General features: G+C 46.4%; 3 protein-coding genes across 3 annotated transcripts; 2 read left to right on the top strand and 1 right to left on the bottom strand.

Annotated features, from left to right (window-relative positions):
• The first annotated feature begins 6318 nt into the window (after positions 1-6318).
• On the top strand, positions 6319-10601 carry LOC125520403 (probable aminotransferase ACS12). The gene is made up of 4 exons (XM_048685320.1): positions 6319-7252; positions 7357-7500; positions 8923-9083; positions 9174-10601. Exons 1-4 carry the CDS (start codon positions 6758-6760, stop codon positions 10030-10032), a joined length of 1659 nt encoding a protein of 552 aa, XP_048541277.1. The 5' UTR covers positions 6319-6757; the 3' UTR covers positions 10033-10601.
• Positions 10602-11103: 502 nt separating this feature from the next.
• On the top strand, positions 11104-12299 carry LOC125520405 (peptidyl-prolyl cis-trans isomerase CYP18-1). Its single transcript, XM_048685322.1, has 2 exons — positions 11104-11303; positions 11410-12299. The coding sequence occupies exons 1-2, from the start codon at positions 11301-11303 to the stop codon at positions 11887-11889; spliced, it is 483 nt and encodes a 160-aa protein (XP_048541279.1). The 5' UTR covers positions 11104-11300; the 3' UTR covers positions 11890-12299.
• Positions 12300-13492: 1193 nt separating this feature from the next.
• LOC125520404 lies at positions 13493-17112 on the bottom strand. The gene is made up of 3 exons (XM_048685321.1): positions 16506-17112; positions 15900-16402; positions 13493-13895 (listed from the first exon to the last, which is right to left on the bottom strand). The coding sequence occupies exons 1-2, from the start codon at positions 17034-17036 to the stop codon at positions 16307-16309; spliced, it is 627 nt and encodes a 208-aa protein (XP_048541278.1). The 5' UTR covers positions 17037-17112; the 3' UTR covers positions 13493-13895; positions 15900-16306.
• Between the last annotated feature and the right edge of the window lie 555 nt (positions 17113-17667).

Consider the following 17667-nt stretch of genomic DNA (forward strand, 5'->3'; position numbering starts at 1 on the left):
GCACTAGGCACTGACAATGGGCCCTTGCTACACTGGCATTGCCACATAGGCAGCAAATACATCCACGTACGGGAAATATGACCGTATTTGCACACCCGCACAAGTTTAATGACCAGAAGCACGTATTTTGCAAGTTCGTGCACCAAACTGATCGTCGCGCGCAAGTTGTAAGACTTCTAATGTATTTAACTCCTTCATTTATTATGCTACAGACTTATCTTGCCTTGATATGTGTGATGTTACCCATACTAGTAGTAAGAGGTAAATACACTAGAAGTCACAGAACTTGCACGCAATGTTCAGTTTAGTGCATAAACTTGTAAAATACGTGTTTCTGGTCATCTAACTCGTCATCTCGTGCATATACGGTGCTTCCAACCGTATCCCTACGAGTGCCAACGTGGCAGGGCCACCATCAGTGGCTGAGGCTGTTTTTTTTAAGAAAGGACCCATACATTCTATTTATTTTTACACAAACAATCCTCAAATAAAATGAAAGAAGCTGCAGCGCATGATGGGATTCAAACCGATGAGCTAGCACGATCCGCCTAGCGTAGAGAGCGACTAGACCAACTAACAGTTGACGCTTCCTCAAAAAAGAAAATCTAACAGTTGACGCTAAAATGCACAGTTAAAGCTATTTAACACATACTGCATAAAAAATAGAAATTAAAACAACAAAAGGGTTTGCTGAAAAGGGAAAGCCCCAGTTTGATACTATGGCATCGTGTACAAGTGCCAACCATCAGGCCACACCGACACTTAGTAACACAAACAAATTTTATCCTGTATATTGTTTTTTCTATGTAAGATAGATTTGATTTTAGTTTATCAGTGATAAATAGAGATAAAAATGATAAAAGTGTTATGTATTTGTATAGTATAAAATTTATGTATTCCAATGGCAGTGAGCTATGTTTAATTTTTTTACGCAAAGATAGACCTTTTTTTGCACATAGTACCTAACTTTAAATATATATTCCCGCAAAAAATAGTGCAGAATGAATGAATGCAAATTCTTTTGGACAAACCAACGAAAATTTTGGTTGAATTTGATTTTTTAAAATTATAAAATCTGGATAAAGGAAATAAAATGTAGAATGAATATACGTAAATTCTTTTGGACAAATCAACAAAACATTTGTTTGAATTCGAATAATTCTAAATTTAAATATTTATATAAAAGGAAATATAGTGCACAGTGAATGTACGTATGTTTTCGGACAAATAAACTCAATTTATGTTTGAATTCAAATAAATGTAAATTTAAAAATCTAGATAAAAGAACGTACAGTGCAGAATGGATGTACATAAATTATTCTGGACAAATCAAATATTTTTTGTTTGAATTCGAAAAAAATTAAATTAAAATCTAGATAAAAGAAAATATAGTGTAGAATGAATGTACATCCTCGAGCCCGAGGTCTGAACTTTTTCATAATAGTAGTCCAAGTAACTTTGGTTTTAGTAATGAAAAAATTTGGACAAATCAACGGAAATTTTGTCTGAATTCAAATAATTTTAAATTAATAATCTAGATAAGAGAAAACATAGTTCAGAATGTGTACTTTTACTCTTTGATATATATCTTAGGAGTCTCAAATAGGGTGCTATCTAAAAAAGTGCATGCGGATTATCACCATCTCAGCCACTGACAGTGGGCCCCTCCATGTGGCATGCATAAGGATACGACTGGATACCGTAGAAAGCACCGTATATGAACAAGAGGACAAATTAGATGACCAGAAACACGTATTTTACAAGTTTATGCACTAAACTGAGCGTTGCGTGCAAGTTCTTTGACTTCTAGTGTATTTACCTCTAGTAGTAACTAGCTATGTTACTACATATCTCTCTTTCTTCATTTATTGCTTGCCACATCATCTGTTTTATCTAGATATGTGTGCTGTTACTATCTCTACTGCTAATGGAGCAGTTGGTAGTCTCGTTTCCAGGTTTTTTTTCGTCCCACCACTTTCGTCCGATTTTTTTTCGTAGGTTAACCGTCGTAGATTTTTTTCGTCGCCTCCCCTACTTCATTGGTTTATTTTCACTTCATCCTCTCACACAACGAAAAAAACTGAACGGATCAGAACTTTTCGTACTCGCAAATTATTTAGTAATGTCTTTATGTAAAAGAATCAATCATAATCAATCTCTAAAGATCAAATCTAAATTAATTAATCTTCATAACGTTTGTTTTCTTCCGAATCACGTCCATAACTTTCCTTCCTTATTTGGGCAGAAACTGTTTGGTAGCAGAGATTAGGAAGCTTCCTATGAGTGTATTAATAGAAAGTATTCTTTTTCTTGATGATTCGTTTCCATGCATGATGATAGTAAATTAGGCCAACATTCATCACTATTTATCAACGTCATCAATCGTATCCATTCCTACCAGTTTTAAGAGAATCTGCTCGCTATGTCTTTTTTAAGGGGATCCGCTCGCTAAGTCGTCGTCGCACATTATTTTCACAAGCAATTCCCCTAAAAAAAGGCGTGGGTATTGGTAGTTGAACGCCCGCTAGGTTTTTCGTCTGTCCCATCCTCGCGCTGTGCCGCCGCCACCCGCCGAATTTCCAGCCGCCCGAGCCCGTTAACTTCGCCAGCCATTGGGTCGACTGCCCCCGCCCCAAACCCCCATCCCCGAGCACTAGCTATCGCCGCGTTGCCGCCCCAAGCTCCACGCCACCGGGAACGAATCAAGCGCCGTCCCGACACCGCCGTCGCCGGCCCAGCACCTCCAGCCTTGCATGGACAGCTTCAATGTGCAGTCTCCCTTGCTGCCTCACCTTCTGCCAGCGCATGCAGCGGCGGGGTTGGACGCGTGCGTGCTTGCTAGCTTGCTCTCTGTCTTCTGAGGGGGTGAATGCAAAGCAGTCTATTAAGCCAGGCACTATTGCTGAGCTAAATTGACAAAAAAATATTAGTAGCCATAGTTGTAGTTTAAGTAGTAGCGAGTTGTCTGATATGTATAAAGAGCCCGTTGCAATTGAGCCCGTTGCTAAATTGACAAAAAAAGTCACCAGTGTCACTTGATATGTATGAGAATATTAAATGTATTATTAACATGATTAATATTGAACTCTTAATCCTAATGTGGCCCCGTTGCAACGCACGGGCGTTCTTCTAGTCTATATTACTTTCATTGTGGGCAGTCTGATGGCGTCGCAGGTGAGGCGGCGAGCGAGGAAGATAGACGGACACGTGAGAGTCAAGTCGCCAAACAACAAAGCGAAAAGGGAAAAGAGAAGGGAGGTGACAAGAGACGCTCTCCCCCTTTTCATGGATGGGTTCGGAAGCTTCTGTACTGCCATCCCATCCCTCCTCTTTTTAAAATGAGCCCGTTGTTTGCTACGGCCCTCGGAGCACGGAGACGGCCCTTCTCGTTTTTCTGTGGCGCTTCTGTTTCCTCCGTAGGAGAGGCCAATTGATCATGGGTTGGCGTTGGCTTTGGCTTGGCCTTTTCTTGTTTTGAGGACAAGGCTTGGCATGGCTCGGGTGGGCGCAAACAAGAGCCGCGCAGGTGCGAGTGCTGCGTCCTGCGTGACGATGCCGGCCGAGACCTCGATGCACTTTATGTACTCCCTCGTTCGGACATATTTGTCATCAAAATAAATAAAAGAGATGTTATCTAGATGTATTTTAGTTTTAAATACTTCCTCCGTTTCTAAATTTAAGTCTTTTAAAAATTCTAGTACAAATTACATACGGATGTATATGGACATATTTCAGAGTATAGATTCACTCATTTTGATTCGTATCTAGTCCATAATGAAATTTCTAAAAAAACTTATATTTACGAACGGAGGGCGTACACCCTTTTATTGTCCATTTTGATGACAAGTTTTTTTGGACGGAGGGTGTTTTTTTTAAATAAGCTTATTTATTGTTGTTTTCATGAGGACCGCGGGCGGAACCACGACTAGCCGGAACGGAATGGGTCGGGTAGAGGCACCAGACCTGGTGGTCACCGTCGATTTATAAAACTTCGTTGTTCCTTGGTTCCTGCGACATTACAATTTTCGTTCGGAAATCATCAGAATTATTATAAAAATTCATCTTAAGTACTCCTCCTGTCCGAAAAAGCTTGTCCCTTCATTTGCGGGACAAGCTTTTTCGGACGGGGGGAGTACAAAGCATCTCAAATATAAATAACAAACTAAGATTTCGAGACCATCAAACGACCACTGCTGAACAAGCCGCCGACGCACCGCTGTCGCTGCTGACGGAGCCAACTTGACGTTGTCGACGACAGCCGGGAAGTCTTCATGCACGTGACCCTAAGGAACAGCGGCCCGGAGTTGCGGTACTCGCGGTTGGAACCCTTGCATAGATCTAAAGCACCCTCCACCAAATCTCAACACATAGAAACCCTAATCTCACCGTCTAAGGAGACGACAGTAATCTATGCACGAGCTCCGTTGACTACATCTAGACAGACACACTCGAGGAGGATTGGAGCCTGGTAAACGAACTCGAAGAAGAAGCGTCACCATCAACTCGAGCGCCACACTTGCGAGGACTAAAAAACCCTAACCTAATAAACTACTAACCTAAGCTGAGGCATCAGGTTTCTCCTCCCTGCCATCGGCCACCGAGCGGTAGGCAGAGGGGATGCGAATCCACAGGCTTCTCGGTGAAGTTTGGAGGAGAAACTTTGCCCTAGCTGTCTAGGGCTAGAGGAAAACAAAGATATCCAAACACAACCTTGCGACATTACATTTTAACTATGTGTTTGTAGTATGTACTTCTCTTTGCTCTAAAGGAAGCTATGAAGGCATCATACGCATCTGGCTTCATTTATGAGCTTATAGATCTTCCAGAAAAAAGATAAATAGTATTAGCCTATTGTCACATCACGAATCTATAATGTCAACAAAATTCAATTCCAAAATTGAGAAACATAGGTATAACAAAATTTGATACCAACAGTGACAGTGGGCTTCCACACAAAAAAAGTGGTAGTGCGCTGTACTTAAAGCCCAACTTACATCATGTACATAAAGCGAAGTCTTGTACCCCTTCACCCCCTATGTTCTCGTGACTCGAGCGATCAGGGTTTCTCGCCTCTTGCCGACACCGACGCAGGTTTGCCTCGTCTCCTATGGTCTTCATGTAGGTGCGGTGGACCTTGGTCCTTGTTGACGGGAGGGCTCCTGCTCCGTTTTTAAGGCGTGTTCGGGAGCCCTCCGTTCCCAGAAAATCTTCAACTCCAACGCCGCAAATCCAGCCCCACCTTCTCACGATCGATCCTGGAGTGAGCGATCCGTTCGGCGTCACGGCTTCTCACTCGCGCGAGGGAGCGAGCCTCAAGCCCATGAAATCATATCTTTGTGGCCCATCAGTAGCAGGCTGGCAATGCAAAAAGGTTGGAAAAAGATGGGCTGGGCCATAAGCCTGGTCGGGGAGGGACTGCTCGTAGGAGAGAGACGACCTGAGAGCGAATCGGTACGTGATGCTCGGTCGAGCGAGTCACTTGGCGGTGGCAGCACAAAGTAATTTTCTTCAACTCCCGCTTCCTAGTTTCTGTGGAGCTCAGTTTTTCCAACTCCACCAATCCTACAATTTTGCACTGCGCTGGGTCGCCCGCTTCTGTATGGAATAGCCAGGAGTTGACCCGTTCGGGTGCGCTCCAGTCCTGGAGTTGAGGATGTGGGAAGTCAGTGAGCTGCCGAACACGCCCTAAGTGTCACAAGGATCTCCACGCCTAGCCCTCATCCCGGTGGTGCGTGTAGCATAATCGGAGGGCATATGAAGGTATGTCGCCTGCGGACCCCACATGATTCTCTTCGTCGACATTTGTCTTTCTGTAGATCTATGTGGACCGGTCTTCGTTCATTGTGTTTGTGTGTCCATAGGTTGGATACTTTCGTTCCACGCTTCGCTTCATTGACGACGGTTACTGGTCTGATGCGCTGGTCCTGTGAGGCCCAAGCTTAGCATGACTACTTCCCGACTGTCATACAGAGGGGATAGGAGCTCCCGTGTCTCCCCGATGAGAGGACCATACCGTGATCGATCCAGCCTCTCGCTCCTCAGCACTTGCATCACGCCCTCTGGTCGTCCGCTTCCCACACAACCTTCGGGCCGGGGCACCCGCCTCCACCGCTAACCGGATTGTTTTAGATTGTTTTTAGTTTTTTGTTCTCTTTTCAGAAACTCGAAGAAACATTGAGAGTTCATTCAAGAAAAGACGGCCGTGCCGACGGGAATGGTTGGATTCGAACCTCGAAGGCTTTGCTCTTGTCACTGTAGCACCCGGTTGTGGTTGGTGGCTGAACGCCAAGGACCAAGTGAAAAGGGGAGTAGATTGTTTGTCACGAATTGGAAAAGGAAGATTGTTTCTATCCTGGTTCTCACACGGAGAACGGGCGCGGGCGGGCGGAGGAGTCCGGAGCACGCCGTAACTTTTGCGGTTCGGCCCCCCTCGGCCGCATCTGAGCCTCCGCCGAGACCCACGAGCTGTCCCTGGCCTCGCCTCGCCTGGCCAACGGAATTACCGCCGCCGCCGTCTCGTCTGAACTCTGAACCGGCAAGACGCCAAACCCGGCGCCCCCTCCCCCTCGGCCACCCACCCCCACCCCCACCCCCACCCCACCCAGCTGGCCCCTCTCCCAAACCCCAGAATCCCCCGCCCGCCCGCGCCAACCCAACCCAATCCCGCGCCCGGCCTCCCGCACATGCGCGGCAGCAGGGCGGCGACGGCGACGACGACGACGACGCGGCGCCACCGGGGGCGCCGCGCGGGCCGTCCATGAGCAGGAAGGGCGACCGCGCCGACAAGAAGCCGCGCCCGAGATCACCGCGCGGCGGCGGGGGCGACAGGGAGGGCGGCGGCCGGCAGCAGCGGAGGGCGGACGGGGGGATGCGCATCGTGGTGCCGCTGCAGGGGGTGGTGCAGGGCCGCGGCGGGCTCGTCCTCGGCTCCCTCATCCCCTGCGCCCTCTTCTACTTCCTCCAGCTCTACATCAAGCGCAACCGCCCGCCGCCGGGCTCCCCCACCGCGGCCTCCTCCGCGGCGCCGGCGGGCGCCGCGGCCGCGGGCCCGCTCTCGCCGATCCACCGCTCCCTCTCGCGGGGCCTGCTCTCCCCGCGCGCGCTCCCGGCCCTCTCCGCCCGCGGCGCCCTCGTCCGCGCCGGCGACGACGACTCCCTCTACTACGCCGGCCTCCGCCGCTGCGCCGACGACCCCTACCACCCCGCCTCCAACCCCGCCGGCGTCATCCAGCTCGGCCTCGCCGAGAACCACGTCAGCGCCTCTCCTCCCTCCCCCCATCCCTCTTCCCTTCTGCTCTGTTCCCGAAATCAGTAGGCATAGATAGATTGACGCAGTCGGTGCCGATGATTGTGCAGCTGTCCCTGGATTTGGTGAGGGAATGGATGGAGGAGCACGCGGGGCCGGCGATGACGCCCGGCGGAGGCGACGAGGAGAGGGACCTCACCATCAGCGGCCTCGCCACGTACCAGCCATATGACGGGATACTTGCCTTGAAGATGGTAAGCCTAACGGAACCAGCCCCTGATTCTCATTCTCATTCCTTCCATCCCATCCATAAAAGCCTTCCAATTCTGTTAACTATGGCGATGTCAAAATTAAGTGCTACCGGAATCTTACCTTTTCCTGATTCCATCGACAGAAACAGCCAGTTTAACAATTCACTAGTGTTTGATTCCACGCAAAAAAAAAGTAGTGTTTGATTATCATCAAAGTTTCTGCAATCTGCAGTGGTTGGTTCGAACTTGTTTGGTCCATTGAGCGGTATGATAATTAGTTTGATAAATACACTTGAGAATTAACTTATTTGTGTCCATTGAACAATATGATAATTAGCCTGCGTCACGTTGATAAATATATTTGGTATCTTCAGTTTTTGTCTTTCAACTATGCTATCTTTGGCATTAGTAGTACCACTGCTCTGATTTGGTAGCGTGGGCCTAGGCGGTTAGCCACTGTTTTGGATCAGCTCAATCGAACAACAGTGTCCAGTCAATTATTGAACCTACAAATAATCGTAGCAATTCCTCTAGAATTTTGTGTGGTTAAGCCTGGAGCGAGGTACAATTGTTGACGTGATGTTGCGTAATTTGCTTCCTTTCCTCTTTTGAAATTTTGTGGCCATATACATGTTATCTGCATCTAACTGATATGTGCCAAAGAGTCACTATCTCATGTCTGTTTGTTCTTGGTTGTCAATTTTAGTTTTGTTGCTGCAATGATGCCATCTGTCAACTATTGACTTCCGAGACATTGTCATTTTAATCAGCTCATTCCTGAAACGACAATTGATTTTAAAGATTTTCATTTCCATGATCCTGTGTCTTTTTAGCTGCTGTCAACTGTGTGAATCTGAACTGAAGGCATACTTCTAGATAGATCAGACCTTGGCGATTAATCTGGATGATATGCTGCTAAAACAGTGGGCCACTCCCATTTTAGAATTGGAGCTGCCTCTTTGTTTTGCTTATTTTTCTGTTTTTTGTTATGGCCTTTTAGTGGATGCTTTCTATCGAAATCAGTTTAGGAATCTAACCAAGCCATTCTGCATTGTCATGCTTCTATGAAACTTGCCTCTTGACCTCATTTCTGGTGGTTATTTTTCAAGATTAATACTGAAACAACAGTGTACTTTAAAAGGTGCTGTCATGCTGATATATCAGAAAATAAATTTAATGATGAGCCCCTTACGGCATACGTCATGCAGAAATTGTGCTGGGATGTCACTCTGTTTTCCACGTTAATATGTTGTTGCTTGTCCTGTACTATTTGTTAGATGGTCATTAATTTAGTACAAAAAGCTCCCAAGTCTTTATTTGTATAGTTTGAATCTGGCACCAGATAATCAAACTAGTTTCAATGGCTACTTTTTGTTATTCCTCATGGGGTAATTTTCCAATATAACTGTTTGATTTCATTTTCAGGCTCTTGCTGGATTTATGAGGCAAATAATGCAAGAGTCAGTATCCTTTGATCCATCTCAAATGGTGATAACATCTGGTGCGACGCCTGCAATGGAAATACTGAGCTTCTGTCTTGCTGATCCAGGAAATGCATTTCTTGTTCCGTCACCATACTACCCTGGGTATGTCTATCTCCTCGCTCTCAGGCGTGTTTTATAATCATGGTTTGGTGTTCAGAGCGAAGTCCTGAATTTGTGACTTTATTTCTGCAGATGGGACCGGGACATAAAATGGCGAACTGGTATTGAGTTGATACCCGTTCCTTGCCGTAGCACCGACAACTTCAACATCAGTATCACTGCTCTAGAAATAGCCTATAACCAGGCAAAGAAGCGAGGAGTAAGGGTTCGTGGGGTTCTCATATCTAATCCTTCCAACCCTACAGGAAGCTTTGTACCCAAGCAAACACTGCGTGATCTTCTGGACTTTGCTACAGAGAAGAACATACACTTAATTTCTGATGAAGTGTTTGCCGGTTCAACATTTGGAAGTGGTGAATTTGTCAGTGTGGCTGAGGTTGTGAACGAGCTAGAAGACTTTGACAGAGGCAGGGTTCACATAATCTATGGACTCTCAAAAGACCTATCTCTTGCAGGGTTTCGAGTTGGAGTCATATATTCGTATAACGAAAGCATTGTGGAGGCAGCTGCCAAGATTGCCAGATTCTCATCTGTGTCGACCCCGACCCAGCGCCTTCTTGTTGCCATGCTTTCGGACCAGAAGTTTATTTCAAATTACCTGAAAGTTAACAGAGAGAGGCTGCGCAAGGCGTACAATCTGCTCGTTGATGCTTTGAAACAGGTGGGCATCGAGTGCTTCAAGAGCAGCGGAGGGTTCTACTGCTGGGCAGACATGAGCAAGTTCATCCGGTCTTACAGCGAGAAAGGGGAACGCAGGCTTTGGGACAGGCTGTTGGAGGAGGCGAAGGTCAATGTCACCCCAGGTTCATCTTGCCATTGCATTGAGCCTGGTTGGTTTAGGTGCTGTTTCACAACGTTGAGGGAGCAGGATATTCCTGTGGTGGTGGAAAGGCTTAGGAGGATCACAGATGGCCACAAATCAAACCGCTGAAACGCCTAGAGAACTCCTTTTGGGCCTGTAGGGTGTCAAGAAATAACTGCTTTGCCAGTTGCTTCGCAGAAAACGCAGGAGCACACAGGAAAAAAATGCCTTAACCAGATCTGTTCCAATCAGAGTGATTCCGTCTTGGCATCTACCATTGGTGGAGGTTTGAAACTGACAATTGGTGGAAACAGTCATGTCTTCGGTGGTGGAACAAAGAGCAGGGATCATGTTCGCATCCGTCGTGTCCTCCCTGTTCCTGTTGAATCCAAGTGCGGCAGCTCTTCGGAAGGTTGTAATTGTGTCGATTCTCATCTGCTTCCCCATAGGTGTCACAGGCGGTAAATTGTCCGTCTCATGGTAGGCGTGGGTCAAGTCTTGTGTTCATTCGCCTATTCAATCCTGTCATCCTTTTTTTTTTCTTTTGGCAATTTTGTTCTTTGGTAACATAAGTTAGTGTCGAGGAATTCAGTTTCTTCTGTTCTTGTCATCTGTAAAGTATCCAGTTTGTGAATTCAGGTTCTTTCTCCTCTAGCAATTTTGCTCTTTGGTAACATAAGTTAGTGTTGAGGAATTCAGGTTCTTGTCATCTGTAAAGTATCCAGTTTGTGACGGCGGTTCTTGGGGCACGGCATTGCGTTGTGTCATCAAAAGTATTTATTTGTTCACTAGGCAGTATGATTTTTCAGTTTTGTTTCTTATAGACTAATGTTCCCAGACAGGAAAGCTCGGTGATGGAATTCACTTAAATTCGTGTAGGCTGTAGTAACCCAGTTCTTTTTTTGACACCGTAGTAACCTACTCCGTCTATTTCAAAATAATTGAAGTTCTAGGATTGTCTAAAATATAAAGTTTGACCAAGTCTATGGAAAAATGGGCTAATATCTAAAATATAAAGTATGTATGTAATATGAAAATATATTTCGTAGGCAATTTATTGGTGCAAAATGGGTGTATCATGACTTAACTACACAAAAGGCAGCAGTTCCAACTCAATTTGTTCAAATTTTGGGGAATATTCGAATTCTGTTCCCAGGAAAGGAAATACTGCACTTTATTCTCGATTTTATTGAGGTAAAAAAAATATCCTCGAATTTGATACCGCCAATCCAAACACGCGACCCATAAAGCGTGGGCGGCCCAGCAGCCCAAACCCACGAGACCCAGGCTCGCAGACCGCCTCCCCCCCACTCCGCTCGCTTCCAGACTCGTCCCCGCTCCTCTTCCCCGCCGATTCGTCCCGCCGGCCGCCGCCCCTTCCACTCCGCCGCGCCGCCATGGTAAGCAACCAAGCCCCAGATCCCTACCATACCATCCCCTCTCGTCCTCTTCTCCCTGACCTAGGCTCTAATTCCGTTTCCTCCCCCTCTCCCCCCAAACCCGCAGTCGGTGACGCTGCACACGAACCTGGGGGACATCAAGGTGGAGGTGCACTGCGACCAGGTGCCGCGGACGGCGGAGAACTTCCTGGCCCTCTGCGCCAGCGGCTACTACGACGGCACCGTCTTCCACCGCAACATCAAGGGGTTCATGGTGCAGGGCGGCGACCCGACGGGGACGGGCAAGGGGGGCGCGTCCATCTGGGGCGGCAAGTTCGCGGACGAGTTCCGGGAGGCGCTCAAGCACGGCGCCCGGGGCACCCTCTCCATGGCCAACTCCGGGCCCAACACCAACGGCAGCCAGTTCTTCATCACCTACGCCAAGCAGCCCCACCTCAACGGCCACTACACCGTGTTCGCCAAGGTCATCCACGGCTTCGAGGTGCTGGACCTCATGGAGAAGACCCCCACCGGCCCAGCCGACCGCCCCCTCGCCGAGATCCGCCTCAACCGCGTCACCGTCCACGCCAACCCGCTCGCCGGGTAGCGCGATGCTTCTTGGTGCCTGACTGGTGATTCGCTCCTCGATCTCTTTGCTTGTGTTGCTAATTTAGGTACTGGAATCGATTTTACCCGTCCGGTTCTGTAATATCATCCTCGTTTGGTTATCTGAATTCTACCTGCCTGCAAGAACATGACACTGATGATACAACATACTGGATGTGGTGGCTCAGGAAGAATGTCGCCTTTGCTGATCTGCAGGCTTTGCCATTCCTCTTGCTGCTTGCTACTTATAATTTGAGATGTCTGAACGAGCGAATGGAATGCAAGAATTTCTGTCATCAGTAGTGGAATTTACATGTTTCAGCTGTGAGAGGGCTTGTCACCTGAAATTAGTTGCCTGAATTTTACCTACCTGCAAGAACATGATAGTGTACTGGCTATATTGACTGATTATACCTCGAGTGTTTGGTTAAATGCTTCGCTGGCTGATGATACTGCAAGTGTCTGGTTAATTGTTCTGCTGCTGGCTTGTGATTGTTCATGCCTTCTTTCCCGATCTGCAGGCTTTGCCATTCGTCTTGCTGCTTGCTACTTGTAATTTGCGATGTTTGAACGAGCGAATGGAATGCAAGAATTTCTGTCATCAGTAGTGGAATTTACACGATTCAGCTGTGAGAGGTTTTGTCACCTGAATTTGGTTGCCTGAATATAACTACCTGCCTGCAAGAACATGATACAGGTGTGGTGGTCACTGATTATGCTGCAAATGTTTGGTTAAATGCTTTGGTGGCTTGTGATGTGATTGTGTGTTCATCCACCTGACGAACACACACGATTCGCTGTCAATCAATTCCAGAATTTACTTGGTTGAACTATGAGTGTTTGTGGCCTTGAACTGTGGTTTTGTGTTTGTGACCCGTTCTCATGTACACCGGCATTACCGCCGCCATTAGCAGAAATGCAGAATCCAAGTTGATAATGGTTGTGAGAAAACTGACAAGGATTTGTTTTGTGTTGAATACTGGGAGGGGATGGCTTGGATTCAAACCTCAGATTTCAAGTAAAGCGATCTAATTAAGCACCCCGTCACTTAAAACTAATAGAGGGTCTCTTTAAATAAGAAACTTCTTCAGGTCGATCAGCCCAATTATTATACAGATAATCTTAATTTGGTGATGACTGTGGCAAACTAGGGATGTGACTATCTTAATTTGGCGATGGCTGCGCCAACTAGGGATGTGACTTCAGAGAAAATCCAGACAATCACTGGCAGATTTCTTTGCCATCTCAGAAGGCTCTCGTTGGCAGGTTTTTCAGATTTCTAGGAGTCTTCATAGCATTGCCCATAATGTTGCTCACCATCTTCTGAACAGTTCAGTTCAACCTGTCCTTGGTTGTTCCAATTTAGTTCATTGGCACACTCATTGGCCTGTTCTTTCTCTGTAATCTCTTCAAGCTCTACAGCGATGTGTAAATCACGCTATACTGTGTTTTTTTAACTGAATGAAATGAAATTTGGCGACTTGAGCGCCTTTTCCCGTTCAAAAAAAAAGGCAGAGAGGACATTACTTGCAACTTCATCCAATCTATGCTTTTGAAAGAGATATATGAATCATAATATATCGGCACAGGTAGACTTTGGGTAATGCCATAAATACATACTGGAATCATATATCAGCAAAAGCAAACTATTCCATTCCCAGGGTTACAACTAAAGCTGCAAAACTTGCCCGGCACTCAGTTCAAGCAAGCGAAGCCACTACTGAAGCTGGACACTACAGGTATGCGAGCCAATCAGGCCGTTCGCTTGTCCTAAGTCCAGTCTCTTGCCAGGCAAGCACTGCACAAATAGCAGAAACGGTTTAACGATATGAAATCTTCGACAGTGAAAAGAAGGCAGATGCGGCGGACATCCATTGCACGTTTCTAGTTCTTCAACGGTTCAAATGAGGAAGTATCTATCAGCTGCAAATTGCTGTCAAATGCTCTTGCATTTATTCCCCTTAACATGGCATCGCACTTGCCATCTGCATTATTCTCTGACAAGCCCTGGTAATAGAGGGAAATGGTTCTTAGATAAAACAACTCAAAAGAAGTACTCCCTCCGGTCCTTTTTAGTCTGCATATAAGTTTTGTCTGAAGTCAAAGCATCTCTACTTTGACCGAATTTATAGAAAAAAGTATTAACATTTACGATGCCAAATCAATTTTGTTAGATTCATCACAAAATGTAGTTTCATGGGATATATATTTGGTATGGTAGATATTGATATTTTTTAATATATATTTGGTCAAACTTTGCAAAGTTTGACTTGACCCAAATCTAATATGCAGAGTAAGAAGAACCGGAGGGAGTACTAAACTGAAACAAACTGAGGAATAGAAAGCATGTGTCTCTAAGCCTCTCTGTTTCTACACGAAGCCAGAAATGTATACAACTGAAATATACTACTACCTCTGTTCCAAACGTATGTAGTCCGTACTGAAATCTCTAAAAAAATTATATTTTGGAACAGAGGGAGTAAATGGGAACGAGGATGTTAACTCACCATAATACAAAGTTTTTCATGAATACTTTTATGTGATACAAACAGCTACTTTTGGAGTGTCACTAAAAATCACTATGCTGATCGCTGAAGAGCGTCCAATTTGATTGAAATGCTCACAGATTCAACTCTTATTTGCAAACGACACAAACATGTTTCTGAAGTTATCTACGCAATTAAACATGCATCTGCAGTACAAGACCAGAAAATTACTGACCATAAACATTAGCATGGCATCTAAACTCATATATATCATTGCAACCATTTAGTGTCGACCTATCAATTTGCATGGTATGCAAGACATCATAAGTAAAATTTACATTCAATAAGTTTGATTTATTAGTACGACCCAGCTGTTACAAGATGCCACTAGGTAGAAGCTTAACATTATTAGGCTAGAAATATGTTTCTGATGTAGTGTATGTCTCAGCCGTCCATGCCTAAAAGTTGATGTATGAGGCTGGTTCGGTTACTGTGCTTGCCACGTGGAAAGCCAGAGTCGGTTACAGTTGCAAATAAAAGCATGGTTATTGGGTCATTCTGAATATGATGACGCAGCATTTTTGGGGGTCTAATTTACAAACATCAGGATCAATAGTATGATCCGAAATCTCTAATTGCAAGTGCATCGTGAGATAAAAACAAATAAATTTAAGAATAAGCCACTACGGTCAATTTACCGCACAAATCACAGCCATTCCACCGCAAATGGCGCCAGGCATGATAGCTTGGTGACATGGCCAAACCATAGAACAAAAATTTAACATGCTGCGTCATGCAACCTCAGCTGAACTGTGATTCTCATCAGCCAAATGCGAGAATTCATTACACATGATGCATGCTGCACATCCCAACAGAATTAAAAAATGCTGCGAAGTGACAGTTTTTTGGAAAAATAGTGGTGTTTGCTGCTACTAATGCTGTAACACTTGGTGCTTTATGCAATCTGATGAATGGATCCCAGCACAAACTAACTAACTAAAGCCATCAATGGTCAAGGAGAAGAACGTGGCATGCTGAGGAGAAGGAACTAGCAGAAGCAAATGGTTCAATAAGTAGCTAAAAACGGAGAAAATATATAGTTTTAAATGTGCAAGGGAAAAAAGGACTCAAGGGAAAGTAGCCAACGCATGTCAAATCCAGCCTAACTCGCGCATACTGTGATGCTGATTACTATTTCAGTAGTATTTCTGTATGACACTGAAAATGAGGACAGTCATATTCACAAGATGAGAAACAAAGGCTTCTTGCTCATCCTGAAATTCACAGATTTGGAATTGCACAGATGTACTAACCATTAGAATAGCACCTAAACACTTACAAGCAATAAGAATGAGAATTATAAGGGTGAAAAGTAACTTGGCCGCATCAGCGTTAATACAGGACCATTTGCCAAAGTAGAGAATGCTAATGTACACACTACCATATAACTAACACTTGCATCATATTGCAATTGCAATGTCATATGCATGGAAATAAAGTAATTAAAGACGGAGGGCAAGCTTACCACTTCAAATAGTTGGCGGGGCCAAGGACAGTGGGAGATCGGCATACAGGTCGCTAGTTATGGCACAGCGACCAGTCTGACAGAACCACTCAATCTGAAATGTCTGGAGATTCAGTGAAAAATAATCAAGTACTAGCCTGTTCTGTTGTGGATACCCAATTAGGAGCAAGTATCCACCAGCTACACCCAAGATGCCATAGCGATAATTCACCGGCAAAGGGATTGCGGACTTTGATTGCCACTGGTTTGCGCCATTCTCATCCTTAGGATGCAATACATCATACACGAGATGGTATTTGTACACACCAGCTTCAGTATGCTCAGAGATAGTAAGCATCCCAAGCCTTCCTTCTGCTGCCTCCACAATGGCCATGTCCCACTTACAAGAGCCAAGTGGAGGCGGGAGGTCAACAGGGGAGAACTCCAGCCTTTGTGCATCGAGCACGAGCAGCGTGTCTTCCGGACAAACCTCCAAGCAGAAGCATCCATGGGCGTAGTAGGGTCTGACATCAAACATCCCAACATGTCAAATGTGATAGGATCAGCGAGCCATTGCCCGGCCCAGGAAGAGAAGACGAAGAGGACAAGCTTGGCTGTGCACCGCACCAAGCACATGACTCTGAAGTCTGTGAATGACGAGTCCTCTTCGTCGCCGGGAGGAGCAAGGAAGGGCTCGCAATGTATGATGTCCGGTCGATGGACTTGGTCGGCTAGATGGTCGGGGAGGGCAGGCAGCAGGAGGTACCGGCGGTGCAGGGGGTCGCAGACAGCGAACTCCCTAACCAGGTCCCGGCGGTTGTAGTCGCCGCCGGTCCGCTCGGGGGCGGGGGAGAAAAGGGCGCGGCCGTCGCGGAGGCACCAGCGGTCGCGGGACGGCGGGAGGAAGGAGCACGAGAAGTCGGCGTCGGCTAAGGTGGCCGCCGCCGCGGCGGAAGGGTGGGGCGGCTGGGCGGGGATGAGGCCGCCGCAGAGGATGCCGAGGAGGGGCGGCGGGTGGAGGGCGCGGAATCGGCGGAGGAAGGGATGGCTGGTGATGACGCGGCGGAAGGAGACGCAGGCCGCGGAGGCGCGCGCGAGGTCGGCGGCCGTGGGGAGGCGGCGGAAGATCTCTTCGAGGAGTTCATCTGGGAGCGCCATTAGAGTAGGGCAGAGGACGAGGATGGGAACCAGCAACGAGCAGACGATGGAGGATGACAATGAGAGCAAGGTTCCCAATCCTCACTGGTATTTGTGTATATGCAGTACGTATCAGACAATATACGGTTGGTTTACGGATTTGCTATTTTACAGTCAGCTGCTTTTTCAATTCATCGTCATTCGAATTTCTGTCCGTCCATTCTCGCGCGGAGATTCACGCTGGTTTTCTTTTTTTTCTTCGCGCTGGCACTCTGTTCGCTCGGTTTGGTTTGCTGTTGTGGGTTCGGTTTTCTTTATCTCAACTCGAAATCATCCCGTCGCGGTACTATTGGTTTTTGTCGTGCTTGAATATCGGAGTGGGTGTTGTCTCCCTTTTCATTTAGGTCGCTCTGTTTCGATAAGGCCGGGGGAGAGAGCTCGAGCGGCGAAGGAGAGAGGCGATTCCGAGCTATTTCACTGTTCGATTTTGATTTTGTCCTCCCTATTCTCTTCGCCCCCGGTTGCCGAGATTGGTTCCCCTAATCCCCTGCCAGTCCCGGGTGTTTTTGCTTGTGCTCTGGTCGTGTAGTTCCAAATCTAGCTGAGTTTTCGTCTTCATGGATGTCTATTTGTTGTTCTTCATGGATCCGCC

This window comes from Triticum urartu, chromosome 7 (genome assembly GCF_003073215.2).
Source record: "Triticum urartu cultivar G1812 chromosome 7, Tu2.1, whole genome shotgun sequence".
Taxonomy (NCBI): Eukaryota; Viridiplantae; Streptophyta; class Magnoliopsida; order Poales; family Poaceae; genus Triticum; species Triticum urartu.

Excerpts from the sequence above, each read along its gene's own strand:
- LOC125520403 (XM_048685320.1), top strand. The coding sequence starts at position 6,758 with ATGAGCAGGAAGGGCGACCGCGCCGACAAGAAGCCGCGCCCGAGATCA. Across the intron at positions 7,501-8,922 it reads GGATACTTGCCTTGAAGATG|GCTCTTGCTGGATTTATGAG; the intron begins GTAAGCCTAACG and ends TTTCATTTTCAG. Across the intron at positions 9,084-9,173 it reads CCGTCACCATACTACCCTGG|ATGGGACCGGGACATAAAAT; the intron begins GTATGTCTATCT and ends TTATTTCTGCAG.
- LOC125520404 (XM_048685321.1), bottom strand. The coding sequence starts at position 17,036 with ATGGCGCTCCCAGATGAACTCCTCGAAGAGATCTTCCGCCGCCTCCCC. Across the intron at positions 16,403-16,505 it reads ACTTCAGAGTCATGTGCTTG|ACCCTACTACGCCCATGGAT; the intron begins GTGCGGTGCACA and ends GTTTGATGTCAG.